General features: G+C 43.8%; 1 protein-coding gene and 1 pseudogene across 1 annotated transcript; one reads left to right on the plus strand and one right to left on the minus strand.

The window, feature by feature from the left end:
- Window positions 1-371: 371 nt before the first annotated feature.
- On the plus strand, window positions 372-2,994 carry LOC119350944 (annotated as a pseudogene).
- A 497-nt stretch (window positions 2,995-3,491) lies between these two features.
- Window positions 3,492-18,066, minus strand: LOC119350945 (polygalacturonase At1g48100-like). Its single transcript, XM_037618544.1, has 10 exons — window positions 17,923-18,066; window positions 12,475-12,560; window positions 12,310-12,344; window positions 6,560-7,035; window positions 5,467-5,598; window positions 4,972-5,151; window positions 4,838-4,882; window positions 4,530-4,737; window positions 4,170-4,360; window positions 3,492-4,097 (listed from the first exon to the last, which is right to left on the minus strand). Exons 1-10 carry the CDS (start codon window positions 18,064-18,066, stop codon window positions 3,699-3,701), a joined length of 1,896 nt encoding a protein of 631 aa, XP_037474441.1. The 3' UTR covers window positions 3,492-3,698.
- Between the last annotated feature and the right edge of the window lie 481 nt (window positions 18,067-18,547).

An 18,547-nucleotide genomic window follows, 5' to 3' on the forward strand; every position in this document is an offset into this window, starting at 1 on the left:
AGACTGCATCTTTACTTCATTGGTCTTATCGCCGGTGCTCATAGAGACGACGGATGAAGGATGACACGGGCTTGGACGCCGGGCGCCGTCACCGTAGGATAGGTTTATGGACGGGTCTTTTTTTATTTTAGATATTTGAAATGTAATGAAATTCATCGTGTTTGTATGAAATCCGTTGTGTTTATATGAAATCCGTCATGTTTCTATGAATTTTGGTCGTGTTTGCATGAACGTCATCCGGCTTATGAAAAAAATACTCCGTCTCTGTCCGCGGACGATTGCGGGGATCTGCGAGAGGTTCGAATACCATTTGATTGCAAAGTCAACGGTTAGTCTTCCCGCATCGCCACCTCTTACACACACCACTGGCAATGCCGCCTCCCCTGCGCCACCTGCTGCCGCTGCTCCTCGCGGCGGCCGCGGCCTCCACGGCCGCCGCGGCCTCCACGGCCGCCGCGTTCGTGCTGGAGGAGGCCACGGTCGAGTCCATCCACCGCGCCTTCGCCACCGGCGAGCTCACCTCCCGCGGCCTCGTCGAGCTCTACCTGCGCCGCATCGCGTCCCTCGACCCGGCCCTCCACGCCGTCGTCGAGATCGATGCCGATGGCGCGCTCGCCGCAGCCGACCGCGCCGACGCCGCCCGCCTCGAGCTCGAGGGCGCGGCGCTCCCGCCTCTCCACGGCATCCCCGTGCTGATCAAGGACAACATCGCGGCGGCCGGCGACGGATCCGGGAGGCTGAACGCGACGGCCGGGTCGCTCGCGCTGGTCGGGTCCCGCCCCGCCCGCGACGCCGGCGTGGTCGAGAGGCTCCGGCGCGCCGGCGCGGTCGTCCTCGGCACCGCCAGCCTCAGCGAGTGGTGCAACTTCCGCGGCCCCCGCATCCCCGCCGGCTGGAGCCCCCGCGCCGGCCAGGGCATTGTGAGCAGCAGAGCCTCCCCTTCCCTCTTGCCTCCTTCACGAATTTTCTCTGCTTCTCCTTTGCTTGGAAGCTTGAATCGCAACTTGACATGTTCAATTTTGACTCTGAATGAACGCATTGTGATCTAATTGCGTTGCTGCTGCAGAATCCGTATGTGCCGTCAGCGACGCCGTGCGCGTCCAGCAGCGGCTCCGCCATTGCCGCGGCGGCGAACATGGTGGCGGTGACGATTGGGACGGAGACGGACGGCTCCATCATGTGCCCGTCCAGCTTCAACTCCGTTGTCGGAATCAAGCCGACGGTCGGCCTCACAAGCCGCGCCGGCGTGATCATCATATCTCCAAGGATGGACACAATCGGGTAAAAATTATGCTAAATGTTTACATTGGTCATCGGTTAAGCGGAGGGGTGTGATTTTACTATCTGAATTTGATCCAAACATCATTACATTGTGCATTGCTTAACTGAATTTAATTACCTTTCAGAAATGTGGCATCCACTTATGTCGAGTAATCCAGCAGTAAGATTAGATAGTTGCAATGTGCCGTGTTTGCTCACTTACATTTATCTGATGACGCCGATTTTAATTATTTCTTACTGATGTAGTTTACTTGATGCAGGCCAATATGTAGGACAGTTTCAGATGCAGTGCATGTGTTGGAGGCAATGGTAGGCTATGATCCACGGGATGCGGAGGCAACTCGCACGGCATCTCGGTATATCCCGAAAGGCGGTTATGGGCAATTCTTGAACATAGATGGTCTAAGGGGCAAGAGGGTTGGGATTCTCAGGAAGGACTTCTTCCGGTTCGCCCCAGGCTCCATCCAAGAAAAGGTGTTCAGAGACCACTTTAAACACTATGAGGTAGTTCAGCACTCTTCTTGTTTGATGACATACTTGTTATTCTTCGATATCGATCATTTAGATGGCGCTTCGCTTTAAGCTGGATCGACGCTTATGATAAGCCAGACATCTAATGAGTGGTGCACCAGAACGTTGTTTCGGAGGCTCAATACGCTCTGAATCCTATTCTGCATCAGGGGAACATTATACTCTCAAAACTATTAGTATGAGCTTCTAAGATGGCAAGAGTTACAAGCTAAGGCACAGATGCCACTGCAAGCTTTGTAGTTCTGAAAATGCCACAGGTTGTGAGAAAGACATGTGGGTCCACGTCCCAAACGCCATTTTTCAAAATTGCAAAATAGTAGATGACAATATCAACATCGAAGGAGGACTTGAATTAAGGAAGGGATGAATTATGACTTGTTATGTGCTTATTGCTTTCTGTTGATGTTTCTCTTTCTAAAGATACATTCGCTGTTCCTAACTCCTTTATGTTGTTAAAAAACTGAAAGGCAACTGGGGGCCATCTTGGTGGACAATCTTGAGATACCAACCATGAAAGTCATCAATGATGCGGTACAAAGCGGCGAACGTGCTCTTATGCTCGCCGAGTTCAAGCTGTCCCTCAACTCTTACTTGTCTGAACTGGCTACCTCACCTGTTAGATCATTATCAGACATAATTGACTTCAACAACAAGAACCCTGTCGAGGTAATTACTCAATGTGCACCTCATTTACGGGTTTATTCTTCCTTAACTTTGAATATGATACTCTTGAAACATTTTTTACAGGAAAGGATGGCTGAATTTGGCCAGAGTTACCTTCTGCAGTCTGAAGCAACAAATGGCATTGGTCCTGCTGAGGAGCGTGCCATTGCCAAACTGAACAAACTGTGTGAGGAAGGCCTTGAGAAGATAATGCGAGCCAATCAACTGGACGCGATCGTCGCACCCGGCGCGTCTGCTCATAGCCTGCTTGCCATCGGCGGCTATCCAGCAATAACCGTCCCAGCTGGATATGCTTCAAACGGCGTTCCTTTTGCGATTTGCTTTGGGGGGTTGAAAGGATCAGAGCCGATGCTTATTGAGATTGCTTATTCCTTTGAGCAGGCAACGAAAGTTAGGAAACCTCCAATATTGCAGCATTCTGTCATTTGATTGCAGCTATGTTTCACCAGTTTATAAGTTTTTCAAGTTTGAAATTGGAGACAATTTGAGATGTTATACTATTGTTGGCCTTTCCTTCGTTGCCTGGCAGTACAACTTGAGTTCTTTTTTCTGGTCATTTTATTTCTATCCTACAACTATTGCACTTGCAGCCATTTCATTTAAGCTGCTGGCAACATCTCTTATCATGCTGAGAACTCAAACAACATGGAGTGATGTGTTTTCTTAAGATCCAAGGTGCCTGTAAGTTTCCAGTAAGTATGCTGTGCCAAGCTGGCAGGAGACTAGGAGTGGTTTTGTTAGTTGGTGTAGCTTCCATGCCAAGTCTTACAGTGGTAGCCTCGGGAAGTTGGAGAATACATTGATCGGACGGTTATATCGCCAAGGTAACCTGAAGTTCATGCCTTGAATAGCCAGATTTAAGCATGAGACTTCGGCCATAGAAACAAATATGTTGGTGGCATCACCTTCTTCACCATCTTTGCTGTCATATCGATAGGTTTTTATAATGATGGGTAGTCGCCATATTTGTAATTTCATATGGGTGCTCTCATAGATTGATCACACTAATGGCCTTGCGTTTCTTCTCACTTTTCAGGCATCTCCTACAACTACACTGCATCATACTACAACACTGCAGATGCTGCACGAGCACTATTCTATACTTATCAAAAACAAATGTGGTACATGCCATGACATCCACATCCTAACAAAAGCTGTATGTATCCACACCACCCAAGAGTTTCTGGATCGTCTAGAGTGTTTCAGCACTGATCGTGGTCCGACAGCACGCGGTTCCCGGCCGGCTTGCCGAGCTGCAAGCATGAAATAGGAGGGATGGTGGGAGTGTACAGCTCCCCGAAGGCCTGCCAGCAGAAGGGGCTGCTGCATGTGTGGTACTGAGGCACTACCAGGGGTCTCAGTTGTATCCCGGTCAGGGTGATCTCCGAACACGGCGAGCTGTCGCTGCACGCGAAATGGGCGGGCTTGATCGTGAAAGTCCCCCGGATGTTCTCGTACTGCACGCCCGAGACCGCCACCGCCGAGGTCTGGTTCGTGCACGATGTTTTGTCGCAGTAGAACTGGTCGATCATGATGGGCGTCTGAACCTCTGACATGTGTATGTTGGAGAACCTTATGCCCTGGACCAGCCCTGAGCCACCCTACATTGGCAACTCAGTGTGGTCAGATATATGTAAATTCAGTGGTCCTTAGAGGTCGGGGTTAGTGATTACCTGCCAAGTCTTGATCCTGACACCGGTCATTGTTTTGAACATGTTGACATCTCTTACAGTGATGTTGGAGACACATGCCTTGGTGTTGTACCTCCCTAGGCCACCAATGCTGATCCCATGGCCTGGTCCGCAGTTCACATTATGTATGTTTACGTCGCTGCAGCCTGTCTGGATGGAGATGCAGTCATCACCTGCATTGCACAAGGTAAATATTTCATGTCAACTTCTTGTGGTTCTGTATACAGATTATCCTACTGCTCTCTATATTATATCTGGATAGGACATTACGTGGTACATCCTAACTGCTCGAATCAAGTTTTGTGACATCGCAAAATAAAATAAAATTGCGAGGAACATTACCGCAGGCCAGGTCAGTGTGGTGAATGTTGACATCCTTGGAGTTTTGCAGGTGTATTCCATCAGTGTTGGGGCTATTCTCAGGGGAAGAGATGGTGAGGTTATGAACCATGACTCCCTGACAGCTATCGAACTTCAGATGGCACTGCGGGCTGTTGATGATGCTGATACCAGTTACTCTGACATCGGAACTGCCGTAAAACCTTAGCGCCTGCATAGCAGAGTACGCAACCACTAGCTGCTTAATTTGTTCTGGTATGCAACTTCAAAGATATTCAAGTTCTGCAATAGAAAATTAATAATGTGCTTACCGTGGGTTTAATCTGTGGCATCTTCTCCAGCTCCTGATCAGTGTACTGTTGGAAGCATCCAAAGTAAGCAATTAGATTTGTCTACTTTTGAGTTGTTTATTAAGTAAGGAAGCTGTTAGATGGTCAGGCCTTACTGAGTCCATATCATCATCATCATCATTTGAATCTGAATAGGTCCACCATTCTTTACCCTGACCATTTATGACACCACTGCCTTGAATTGATATCCCATTTAGTTTTGTGAACTCGAGCCACTGAAGCAAACCGGAGCCCCACGCTCTCGCGCCAGTTTTAGCCGAAATGGTTCCATCCAGCTACAAAACGAAAACACGACATTTAAAACCAGCACTTCTTATTTAATTTGTTGTTGCATAACTAACACACCGATTGGAATGTACTAGCAAGTAATCTGGATTGGGCATATTGTAGAGCTTCAGAGAGTTTCAATTACAACCTCCAAACAGAATATTCTGATTGAGTTGAATGTCTGTCTATACTTTGGTAAGCGTGCAAAGAGCATCAAACAACAACCATGATAATACTCTGGTGTATAGTTGTTGACTTCCTTCAAGTAATGGAGGACTTATTTCTGGTGTGTATATATGCTTTGGGATAAGGAATAATGTTACCTGGAACAGAATGTTAGGTTTGCAGTTAGGCCCCGAAAATGAGATTGGGCCAACAACGAACTCGAGTTCAGGTGGTACAAGAACCGTCGATGCCTCCACCTTGCACGCTGCTGCCCATGCTGCTTCAAAAGCCTGCAATATATAGATAATACGTAATAATTATGTTCAATCTTTGTTGGGAAAGGATAATGTAGTGTGTCATCATATCATGGCATGCATGGTGAATTGGTGATACCAACTGTGTAGGTCAGATTTCAAGTGCACTCCATAGCATTGTTTACTGAACACTTCTTTGCTATTGTGATCGGTACATGGGTACAAGACATAACTTCTTGCCTTAAAAGGAAATATAAGGAAAAAAATGCATATTTATTTTCAAAATTCCAAGTTTGTGTTGATTGGAAAATTAGGGTAATTCCTTGGTGAGAACCCATAGTATAATTTAGTTTGGTCTTTAAGTTTTCTGATCGAGACGATTCTCTTTAAAAACAAGAAAAACATCAAGAACCGATAAAAAGAACCAATAACTCTACTAAATTTGAGGATTGTCATATTCTTAGGGAACCGCAAAACTTCAGTTCCTTTCTGGCACTTATATTTTTTTCCTGCACATATTTTTTCCGGGCACATATAAAATGTCTTGCAAGAATGCTTTGAAAAAAAAGAAAAATGTCTTGCAAGAATGCAATTGCTATAGAAAGCTTTTATTCTTGTGAGTCATTCATCGACATGATACCTTCTTTTACTCATAGACCCCAACTAAATACAGTACTAGAATCCAGCATGATGAGTAAAGACATATGCCCAATCATGTGAGAAAAAAACAATCTAAACATAAAGACAAATCACGGTTGTTGCATTATACACACTTGTCCTGACATGTAATATTCCAGCTCCAGATGGCATATGACGTGCAGCTTACTAAGAAACAATAACGTGATTGTGCAATCACGGGGAGTACAAGTATTATTTTTAGAAGACTAATTTTTGCAAGATTGTCCCTGCAGCATACTAACTTGAAAATTGTATTTTTCAGGTGCAAATGTTGTTTATTTGAAAGCAGAGTATTTTCAGAGGTAGTGCTGGTGGTTACCTGAGTATCATCCGTAACTCCGTCACCCCGCGCTCCTAAAGCAACCACGCTGAACACCGTGCCCTGCGACGGCTCGTCCGATGGCGGTGCTTGTGGCGGCAACGACGGGGGCAGAGGTGGTGGCGGCGACCGTGGCACAGACGGTGCTTGTGGTGGCAGCGATGGCGGTGGTGGAGACGGCGACGCATAGCCATGACCACCGCCTGGACTTGGCGGCGCTGGCATTGCAGGACTCTGACGCCCTTTGCCGTACTGCCTGTGGCTGTGGGAAGGGGAACCGCCGCCGTTCTTCCCTTTTCCTTTCCTTCTGAACATGGAGCTGGAGGAGGGTCCTCTGTTCTGCCTCCAGTGCTTGCCGCTCCTCGCGTCGCAGAAGCCGACGCCGGAGCTCAGAGCAAGCGAGACGAGGAGTAGCAGGACGGCGAGACCTTTGCTCATCTCTGCGTCTGCAGCTTCGTATCGATCAGTATCTTGTTCTTAGATGATGGCAGTGTCCAGACTGTGTATGTGGCTTGCAGTCTGAGGAGGGAAAGTGGAGGGGTTTAAATAGCCAGCGCCATGGATGCTTCTTGGAGGCCGGAGCAGAGAGAATGGAGATAATGGAAGGGGTTCTGGTGGGTGCCACCCTGAGTCACGTGCATGCGTGAGCGGCATATGAATGGATGGATGAACTGCAGCCTCGCAACTGCACAGAGTTTTTCTTTTATCATGTGTTGCTTTTGTTCTTTTCGTGAGAATCGGTTGTGGGAATTGCCCTCCATTATCCATGAAGAAATGTGCCAGATCGATAATGTAGCCTACCTGTACTAATGGCTCACGGGGCATGAAGGTGGCATCCAATCCTTTGTACCCCACCCTGCTAATTATATTTTCAAATGGGCTTTGTTTTTTCAGCAATGGCGTCCAGGCGAAGGCGACGATTCTGGCAAAGATCAAACATCTCCGCGCAGTCCACAGACGCGGCTAAGTTGGCGTTTCATTTTGCTGTATCTCTTGCAACTTTAGCGCTCGTTTTTGAGTCGCGATTTGTATCCCTGTTTGATCTTCAGACTTTGGTATGTATGACTATGACAATGTTTCGGCCTTGTTGCCTTTATTAATTTAAAGCCGGACGCTGCTTGTGCCTGTTCCTAAAAATAATAATCATTTGTACCTATTCGACCCGTTTGCCACTAGTTTAGTGCACAGACAGAATGAGTATGCATGCATGGTGATTGAATCTAATCCGTCTCCTTGCTCCATAGCATTCTGCTGTCATCGTGTGTTTTAGGGTATTCTTTGGAGCACTTGCAACAATTGTAACCACAAGTTCGGTATGGCGCTTAACTATGTGTGGATCCACATTGTTTTCATGCATGATTCCTGTGCTGTGTGGGAAATGACCCGTGAATCTCTTCACTGCCGCTCTTCTTCAGGTAACCTACCTACCTGAGCAATGATCATGGCATATCCCTCACGGCATTCAATTCCTTGGTTTGGTTCTACAAATGCTACGCAGGAATCATAAATGCAAAAAGGAAGTTCATTAGGATCTCCATGTCATTTTTGCAGTTCCACTGGTTCCCTAGGAAAATGACAGTCTTTGGATAAAATTTCCAAACGTAATCTGAATTTGTCAGTTTATATATGAAATATGCGGGCATATATAATAATATAGAAACCGTCTTATCTCAAGGATGAGCATGCTTTACTCCCAACCACGAGGTCGGGTGTTTGATCTGCCACCCTCTCTCCCGCTCAATCATTTTAGAGATAGCAATTCCAAGCATAACTTGAATTTAAATTTCACTTATTGTACATGAAGTAGATTTTTGCGACAAAATTTTCAAATGATATTTCAATTCATTTTTCTCATGTTGTATTAAGTATGTACACCTTAGATAATGACAAAAAGCTATTTTTGTCTCAATTTTGGGCGTGCTTTACCCCCATCCACGAGGCCAATGGTTTGATCCCTGATGCTTTGCAAGTGCACAATGTTGAGTTGTAGCCTTTTCGAAGTAAGAGTACCGATCCCACAGAGAGCTTAGGAAATGGTATTTGCCTCTTGTAGAAGTTTAAAGCAATTGACCTGCAAGTTAAATGCGGTCCAAAGCAAAAACGGTGCAGAGGAGGAAATATTGCAAGAGTGTTTTGACAAGAATTAAAGTGCGCAAGATTGAAAGTAAAGAACAAGAGAATAATGAAAACCGATGGAAACTGCAATAGGTTAAAGCGTTACAGGGGGTCTGGATTCACCACTAGCATGTATGTTACTTAATTATGTGAATGCATAATTCTAGGTTCAAATAACTAATCAACTTAATCAACGGTGGCGTGCTTTACTCCCAACTATGATCTCAATGGTTTGATCCCGTATCCTCCCTCCCTCTTAATCATTTTCTGCGGCAAATTTTTGAAATTTAATTTGAATTTACCTTGTTGTGCAGGGTTCTGTGAAAAAATTAAATTGATATTTCTTTGTTGTATATTAAGGAGTTTTTTAGCAGAAGCAGACTTTGTTGTATACTAGAAGAATGCCCCGCGCGTTGCTGCGGGAATTTGTATGAAATGAAAACTGGGTTGAACTAATCAACCTAGCTAGTGTCTTTAGAATTTCTCTTGTACCAAGACAATTTGTTATCAACATTTTTAAATAAATAAATGTCATCTCTATGTATATGTGCAGAATTGGCCGAAAACAAAACAAATATGCATGCATGCATCACTTTCTTTCATAGTGCCAGCACTGGAGTATGACTTGCATGCATGCATCTGTTTTTTCTTGATTAAAACACTCCTTAGGCATCATTTACTACATGCACTGCATGCATGCGTTGGTGGCTCTTAATGGAAAGATCCAATGGCTATTGTAGTCTGATTGGGCATATCCAATGGTTAAATTAATTTAGGTGATGTGGCTCAAGGAGAAGCAAGAAAATTCCTAGTAGTGGGGGCTAGCTATTTAGATATAGTAGATTAAGTATGTGATTCTTAGATTGCATGTCTTTTGGTTTTCAATTTTCGGTTTTTTTTTGTGAAAAAATTCATCGAAATCTATTAATATGTGATCTGATGCGAAGATCTTGATGAGAGAAATCCAATAGTCAAAACAGTTCCGTTTTTGGACGCAAGGTTTAGAAGATAAAATGATACGAATAAACAAATCTACGAAAAAAGATGAAAACTTTCAGGTTAAGTCAAGTGAAGCACATGCAATGCGCACGCTTGCTAGCACCTGAGAACGTGGGGAGTGACCTTTGCAAGGGGTAATCCTTAATTACTCCCTCCGTTCCTTTTTAGTGTGCGCCTAAGTGCAAGCCCGGATACCAAGAAGAGACTCTGTTCAAACATTTTTGACTAATTTGCCCCTGTGGTTGCATGCACCATACGGGGAAAGATGGATTGCTATAGCTGCGCGCATGCGAGCGTTAGTTGATTGGTCCTTCTTCCTTTTCCTCGTTCCCTCCACCGCATGAGTACAGCAGCTCATCTCTGCATGCAAGGCATGGCACATGGGACAACGTGAGTAGTTACTGCTGGTTTGCATGCAAAGCAGTAAATCAGGGGTAGGATAGGAAACAATCGCTCAGAAAGTGCATCGCGCAGACCATTTGAGAGAAAACACAAAAAAAGTTATACGCACACTAAAGAGGATCAGAGGGAGTACTGATTTCTGGGGTGCTGATGTTTTCTTTAGACAATCCCGCGAAGCTTTATTCAAGTTGTCATAATGTTTACAGGGATAAAACGAAGATCGCCGGGTGCCCTAACCTAACATGGCAGCCCACCCCTAACTTCAGACCTCACTTCGCTAGATTGTGAGCCTCGAAATTCGAACTCCTAGGCTCATGGACAGAATTGCAAGAACTAAAAGAAATACTATGATCTATTATGATAGCTCCATAGCTAGCCATGTTCCGATGCTTGATGTCATCCACCACCACCTTGCAATCGGAGGCCACGTGAATTCTTTGCAGGTTTAGATCATCAGCGAGGGCTAGTGCCTCCCGAACTGCCAAGGCTTCCAGAGATGAAGGATCAGTAGTAACCCCTCTGATCACCATTGACGAGGCACCCTGGAATTTACCTTCGTGATCGTGGCATATGGCAGCAACGGCCCCCGGTTCCTGGCCACCGAGGCATCAACGTTAATCTTGAAAAACAGCTCTGGTGGCTGTATCCAGTGAGCTGGGCGCGCTACTGATTCCCTCACTGTATTCTGCCTCGCATAGCAATGGCTTCCAGATCAGCGATGTAAGATTGTATGAACATATTTGTTGACGTCGGACTTTGGAACAAATCCTCGTAGATAGCTTTCTCCTTGATCTCCACACTGCCCAGAGGGTTACCACCAAGAGCACAAATTCCTTCTACGATAGATCATCGGATAACTCAAACAGCCAGTTCTTGGCATTGGTGTTTTGATTCAAATTCACCTTCTCCACCATGCACTCATCAGATAGTGCCCAGATGCACCGAGACATCATGCAGTCTAGGAGGGCGTGCCTCCATGAATCCTCTCCTCCTCTGGGGTGCTGATGTGAGAGCGCCTATGCGGCACACTCTGCATCAAATCAGCTCTGTTTTGCAGAGTTTCCTGGCTGGGCCGGCCCATTACGCACGCTGAACTATAGCAGCCGGAGGCGCTGGCATACTATAGCGAACAGGCACTGTAATACGTTTTCTGTTTGATTTTTTTTAAATATACTCCCTCCGTCCGAAAATACTTGTCATCAAAATGGGTAAAAGGGGATGTATCTAGACAAGTATTTTTGGACGGGGGAGTAACATTTTGCTATAAAAGAGAAATATTTTTGAAAAAAAATTAAAACAATAAACTTTTTAAAATTCCAAACATTTTTTGAAAACATGGACACTTAATGAAAAATACGATTTAAAAACAAAGTGTGAACATTTTAAAAAATTATGAAAACTTAAAAAAAACTATGATTTTTTGAAATTCCTGAAAGGGCGACACATGACCATTCCCACCACCTTTACTCAGTGGTGTTGGCATTGCTGGACTCTGGTGCCCTCTGCGTACAGCCTGTCTGAATGGGAGCCGCCGCTCTTCCCTCTCCCTTTCCTCTGAACGTGGTGGTGAAGGGTCCTCTGTTCTGCCTCCAGTGCTTGCCGCTCCTCCCATCGCAGAAGCCAACGCCGGAACTCAGAGTAAGCGAGACGAGGAGTAGCAGGACAGCGAGAGCTTTACTCGTCTCTGTGTCTGCAGCTTCGTAGCGATCTTCTGCTCGTACTTGGTAGACGATGACAGTGTCCCACTGTCCCTGTGTGCTTGGAACTGTGTACTTGGTAGCGATCTTCTCCTCAAGTTTATTGTTTGAGGAGGATAGGCAGGGGACAGAGAAGAGGATATGTGGCTTGGAGTTTGAGGAGGGGAATAGGAGGGTTTAAATGGCCAACGCCATGGATGCTTCTTAGAGGCGGGAGCAGAGAGAATGGAGATAATGGAAGGGGTTTCGGTGGGTGTCGTGCATGCGTGTGCGGCATATGAATGATAGTGGTAGGTGCTACCCTGAGTCACGTGCATGCGTGTGCGGCATATGAATGGATGGACTGTAACCTCGCAACTGCATAGGTTTTTTATCATTTTTTTGATTAAAGAAGGGCTTGCCCCTTCCGATTTTCATTACTGAAAACCATCAAAGTTCACAACCAGATTCAGCCTAAAAAAGAGTACTAAAATGCTACCAGCATGACATCGCAATATCCCAGAAGGCCAACACAGGCCATCCAAACCGCGCAATTACCCAACACAAGTTCACCAGCGACGACGGAATCCAACCTACAACGAACATTATTACATCAAAAGCAGCCATGGAGCTGAAGGAGCCCAGCAACTAGAAGAACAACACACTTTAGGGCCACCACCACAAGAGTTTCTTCATTCCAGCCTAGCTACATTGATCTTCCACCCTTGCTTGGCTGTGAACACCTCACTTGCTGCCCGTTCTAGCACCCTTGCTCCCAGCTCCGGCATTTTTTTTGATGGCTCCTTTATCTGCAGAATGGACCAGTCAGTTAACCACCTGCACATCATTTTGACAATATAGAAAGGATCATTATCCTTTTCTTTTCAAAAATAATCGCATTCCTGCTTTTCCAAATTGCCCAAAACAGGGCTGAAATCCCCACCAGAATCATTTTCTTGTCTTCTTTATTAAATTTCCTAATCCAATCCCGAAAGCAGTCTTTTACATTTAATGGAACAGTTTTAAATCCACACACACCTGACCAGACTCCATAACAATGAAGCAGCAGGACAAGAAAAAAGCAAATGATCAATTGATTCATCTTTCCCACAAAGAACACATTCCTTTCCTCCCTTCCAACCTTTTTTCAATAACACATCTCTAGTTAGAATACTTTTTTTTTGTTAACTAACCATAAAAACACTTTCAGTTTTGCAGGCACCTTGGATTTCCATAGGTATTTCTGGGGGAATTTCATCCCTACAGTAATCAATTTCCTATAAAGGGACCCCACAGAAAACCTATGGTCAGCAGTGAGGGTCCAAAGAATTTTGTCTGCCCCTCCCTGCATTTGAATTTCCTCACATCTCCTTTTGAGGCAATTCCATAGCCTTAGAGTCTCCCCATATAAGGTCCTTCTAAATTTGAACCCATGCCATCCTTTCTGTATGGCCTCTTCCACAGTAATATTGTGGTCGAAACTTATATCATACAATCTAGGATAAGCATCTCTTAAAGGTTTATCATCAACCTAGGAATCTTCCCAGAACCTAGTGTTTCTCCCATTCCCCACCTTTTTCTTAACAAATTTGTAGAAGATCTCCTTAATTTTCAGCAAGTTAGCCCAAAATTGGGAGTCCCCAGGCTTCTTGCTTACTAGAGCCAAACAACCACCTTTTCTATATTTTTCATCCAATATATCCTGCCAAAGACCTTCCTTAGTCTCCATTTTCCAAAACCATTTAGCAAGAAGTGCAATATTCATAATTTCAAGATTCAGTATCCCTAAACCACCTACCTCTTTAGGTAAACAACACTCTTTCCATTTCACTAGGTGATACTTTTTAACATTCTCATCTTCCTGCCATACCAACCTGGACCTAAAAAAATCTGCTTTCTTTATAACCCCTTTGGGCACAACATAAAAGGACATCATGAATAAAGGAATATTGGTCAGGCATGCTTGCACCAGAGTGATTCTACCCGCAATGGAGCCCAGCAACTTCCCTTGCCAGCATCCACATCTTTTTTCAATTTTGTCAGTCACACAATCCCAGTGTGTGTTCCTGATTCTGGTTTCTGACACAGGCATTCCTAAGTATTTAATAGGTAAACTCCCCATTTTACATGTCAGAATTTCTTGATAAATCATTTGTTTCTCTTTGGCCTTGCCAAACAGTAACAATTCACTTTTATGAAAATTGATTTTGAGCCCAGACATTTGCTCAAAAGTCCCTAGAATAAGGTTGAGATTTTTCACACTATCCACCTCATCTTTGATCAAGAATATAGTGTCATCAGCATATTGTAACATATTAATCCCCTTTGTCTTCTCTTTTACTTAATACCCCCTTAACCAAATCATGTTTCAGAGCATTACTCATTAAAGTGGCTAAGGCATCAGTGGCTATGTCAAATAGTAAAGGTGACATAGCATCTCCTTGCCTTAAACCCTTAAACGTTTTAAAATATGGGCCAATTTCATCATTCATTTTAACTCCAACATGCCCCCCTCTCATAGTTTCCATTACCCAGTCACACCATTTATCAGGAAATCCTTTCATTTTTAACATTTGAATCACAAAGGGCCATTTTATTTTATCATACGCCTTCTCAAAATCTACTTTGAATATTAGGGCATCTTCTTTATTCTTGTGAAAAGAATTCAAGGCCTCATTCAAGATTACTATCCCCTCCATTATGTATCTGCCCTTAATAAAGGCAGTTTGGGTTCTGGAGATCACAGGGGCCACACATTTAGCCAGCCTATTCATTAGTATTTTAGTAATGATTTTAAAACTAACATTTAACAGACAAATAGGTCTAAATTTCTGAATTTGTTTAGCATCATTGGTTTTTGGTATCAAAGTAATTATGCCATAATTAAGTCTGGCAATATTGATTTCCCCTTTTGCAAAACTATCCACTAGGGCTTTTCAGCATAGGTTTTTTATCATGTGTTACTTATGTTCTTTTCGTGAGAATCCGGTTGGAGGAATTGCCCTCCATTATCCGGGGAGAAATGTGGCACAATGTAGCCTACCTGTACTAATTGCTCACGGGGCTGCATCCAATCCTTTGTACCCATTCGTACCACCTGGCACTAGTCAATAATGCTACACGCACGGACGAGTACGGGCGTTTTACGGGGCTGACTAGGAAACGATCCGACATGGGCTGCGCTGATGAAGGAAATAGAAAAATGGAGAATGTGCCGCTGTTTACGCTAGAAAAAAACCAGATCGCATTAAAAAAAATTAGAACGCCAGCTCGGTTTGCCCTTGTTCCAGATTACTGATCGCGCCACCTGGGACGACCCTAGTGTGTCCCGCCGCCAAGAGCACGTTGACGCTTGCTCCGCCGATCTGTTCAAGCCGTGGGCGCGCCTGTTCGTTCGCATCGGCATTAGAAGGTAAACCCAAGGCCATATATACTCTGTAGATCAAAGTCGTATAGTATGCCACAAGCAGAGTATCTGCAGATCAAGCCATGTACGTGAGTTGTCCGTCTTGATCAAAGCCATATACGAGTTATTTTCAGTAAACCTTGAAGTTACTAGATAAGGCTAACCAGACTTATGAGAGATGAAGGCTACAAATGGTTTGTACATAACTGTATCATGCCACATTAGAATGGCAAATTTTTTATGATTGTTTCTGACTGTATACATTTTCTAAAGTTCAACATACAATTTCATAGTCCAGCTTTAGCATGCCAGTCTTCAGGTCAATTTGTTACTACCATTTAGTTTAGTTATATTGCCTTCGAACAAGAATGATTAAAATATTCATGGTCTACAAGAATGGATGATGGAACTTGTGGTGTTCAAGAATCAAGTGACATGTCTATATCAAGCGATGATGATTGAAGCGTCACGGCCGACTCCTACAGGTTGAAAAAGAAGTATGTGTGCATTTTCTAAGTATAATGAAAACAAATACACACAGAAAAAAAGTTTAATTAGGATTTTTATGTCAATTTTGCTGTTCAATTGGCTGTCAGAATTTGGCTAGAGAAGGGGGAGATCAGAATTTATGACTTACCACGGTAACCGCACAATTTTTTAATAAAAGAAAATTTAAATTTAAATTATTATATATGAAATATGGGAATGTGTGCAACATAGAAAAACAATTTCTCTCAATGGTGCCCATCCTATTTCTTCGTATGACTTGTCAGAGGGAGGAAAGATGTCATATAAGATCTTTCTTAATCTCGTACCATTACTCCCAACTATGAGGTCAGTGTCTGGTTCACATATGAAGTCAGACGCCTGTCTATTCTATCTGACATATTTTTCTTATCATCATGTGTCTTGTTATAATGGATTAGTCCATGATGTTGTCCAGAGATTGATAAAACAATATGTTTTTTTATGTATTTATATTAAACTTATTTACTCATTTATGTATTTGTTCAACACAATATATTGATTACATATTTTTTAATTAAACAATTAATTGAGTATGTCACTAAATGTTAAAGACGATATTTAATGTTATAATTACGGCATATATCTTTGCAAATACACCCACAATAAACTGTACTTATATTTTACATCAAAATTTATATTTGGCTTTTTTTTCTTCCAAGTTTATTTGAGACATTGCTTAAATCTCTGTTAGATCTAGGAATAATAATAATCACAAAAATATACTTTTCGTGGATTAATAAGCCTTAGTAGATCAATTTAGAGGGTAGTTTTTAACAAATATCTCTACCGAGAGTTCTAGATCGTATGATTGCTCGTTTTGCTACATTACAGTGTATGAGATATAGATAGGTATCCACAAATAATCGGCAGATAATTTTGTGGTTTGCTCATGGACAAATATGCCTTATTTTCTTATTCTGATGTGATCAATTACAATTGGGTTAAAATGCATGTGTACATTGTACTTGTAAGGTAGCGAAACGAGAAATTGTTTGTACCAAGACACGATTACCTAAAACATAATACAATGTAGTGAGCATGTTTTGAACCTTGATACTGTAGTAATAGTTTGAATTAACCTCGTGCGAGGCCACCCAAAATATACATTGAGCCTACATGGGTTCAATGGTAATTGCTCTTTGATAAACAATATTTTACTACAAGTTATACCTAATTTCATTCATATAGAAGGAAGATGGGTAAAGGATAGACAAATGGAGAAACAGAGAGAAAGAGGGGGGAGGGGGCAGTGCTAAGTCACATGCATGTGTGGGAGGCATGAATGGATAAACTGCCATCTTTACAACTACATGGAGAATCCTAGGTGTTTTTTTGTCGTTTCTCAGTAAACCTATGTGCATCAATCAATACACCTTTATACTTGAATTGTGGTGGGCTCATTTCCGGTTTTTATCTCGTCATAATTAGTTGGAGGAATCACCCATAGGGTTTGTCTGCATCCTCATCCAATTGCCATGCATAATTCAGAAGGAAAAGAAAGAGCAAATGATGTAAATAGCTTGTATGTACTAATGGCTCATGGGGTAGGACAGTGGCATGCAAGGTATTATTGTACCCACTAGTTTCGATTAAAACTATGTGCCAACTTGTTCATAGTACAGGTATAAACTCCGGAGGGTTTAAATGGGCAACGCCTCCTTGGAGGCTGGAGCAGAGAATGGAGATAATGGAAGGGGGTTCTGGCAATGGTAGGTGCCACGCTGAGTCACGTGCATGCGTGGCCGACATATGAATGGATGAACTGCAGCCTTGCAACTTTACATGATTTTCTTTTATCATGTGTTCCTTTTTGTTCTTTTCGTGAGAATTGATTGGAGGTATTGCCCTCCATATTATCCAGGAAGAAATGTGTCAGATCGATGATGTATCCTACCTGTACTAATTGCTCACGGGGCAGGGGAGATGGCATCCAATCCTTTGTACCGATTCGTACCATCTGGCACTAGTTTAGTGCAAAGACCAAGTGAGCATGCATGCATGCATGCATGGTGATTAAATCTAACCTGTCTCTTTGTTCCATAGTTTTATTTTTGCGGTTGGTTTTCTGCTGTCATGTCAGAGTATTCTTTGGAGCACTTGCCATTAATGTGACCACAAGTTCGGTACAGCAATTGACTGTGTGTGGATAGACATGATTTGCATGCCTGCTTTTTACTGTATGTGGGAAATGACCCGTGAATCTCTTCACTGCCGCTCTTCTTCGAATACCAACCTACCTGAGCAATGATCATGGCAATATGCATATCCCTCGCGGCATTCAATTCCTTTGTTTGGTTCCACCAGAGGTACGCAGGAATTCCTAAATGCATATGCAGGACGTTCGTAACATTTCCCCCAAAAAGTCCATTTAGAACATCCATGCCAATTTTGCAATTCGAAGGGAGTTGTAGGATCGAGAGTATATCGACCAGAAGAGGGGAATCAGAGATTTGAATTTTTTTATGGGAAACTCGCCTTCGATGTCTCGGTTTGACAAGGTAGACAGACACCACACCGCCGTGGAGACTAAGTGGCCGGCAAGGAATCTATGGGAGATCCCAACCTTGCAGGCACCCACTCCGATTCGCCGCCAAGATCGACCGGACTGCTAAGAGCATCCCCACTCGCGTCCCCAACAGGCCCCCAGGACGACTTTTTTCACGCCGACACCGAAAAAACCCTCGGTCGTGCCCCAAAGACACCTAAATCCGCCGGCTCGGCCCGTTTTGGGCCCGGCGTTCCCAGGCCGAACCCAGCGCACTGGGGGGCGCTTGGGGGCTCCGGCGGAAGGGAAAACCGCGTCTGGGCGAAAACGCATCTTGCACGTCTAGATTCGCCCCCCCTCCCCCGCGTGCACGCCCT

Source organism: Triticum dicoccoides, chromosome 1B (assembly GCF_002162155.2).
Source record: "Triticum dicoccoides isolate Atlit2015 ecotype Zavitan chromosome 1B, WEW_v2.0, whole genome shotgun sequence".
NCBI lineage: Eukaryota > Viridiplantae > Streptophyta > Magnoliopsida > Poales > Poaceae > Triticum > Triticum dicoccoides.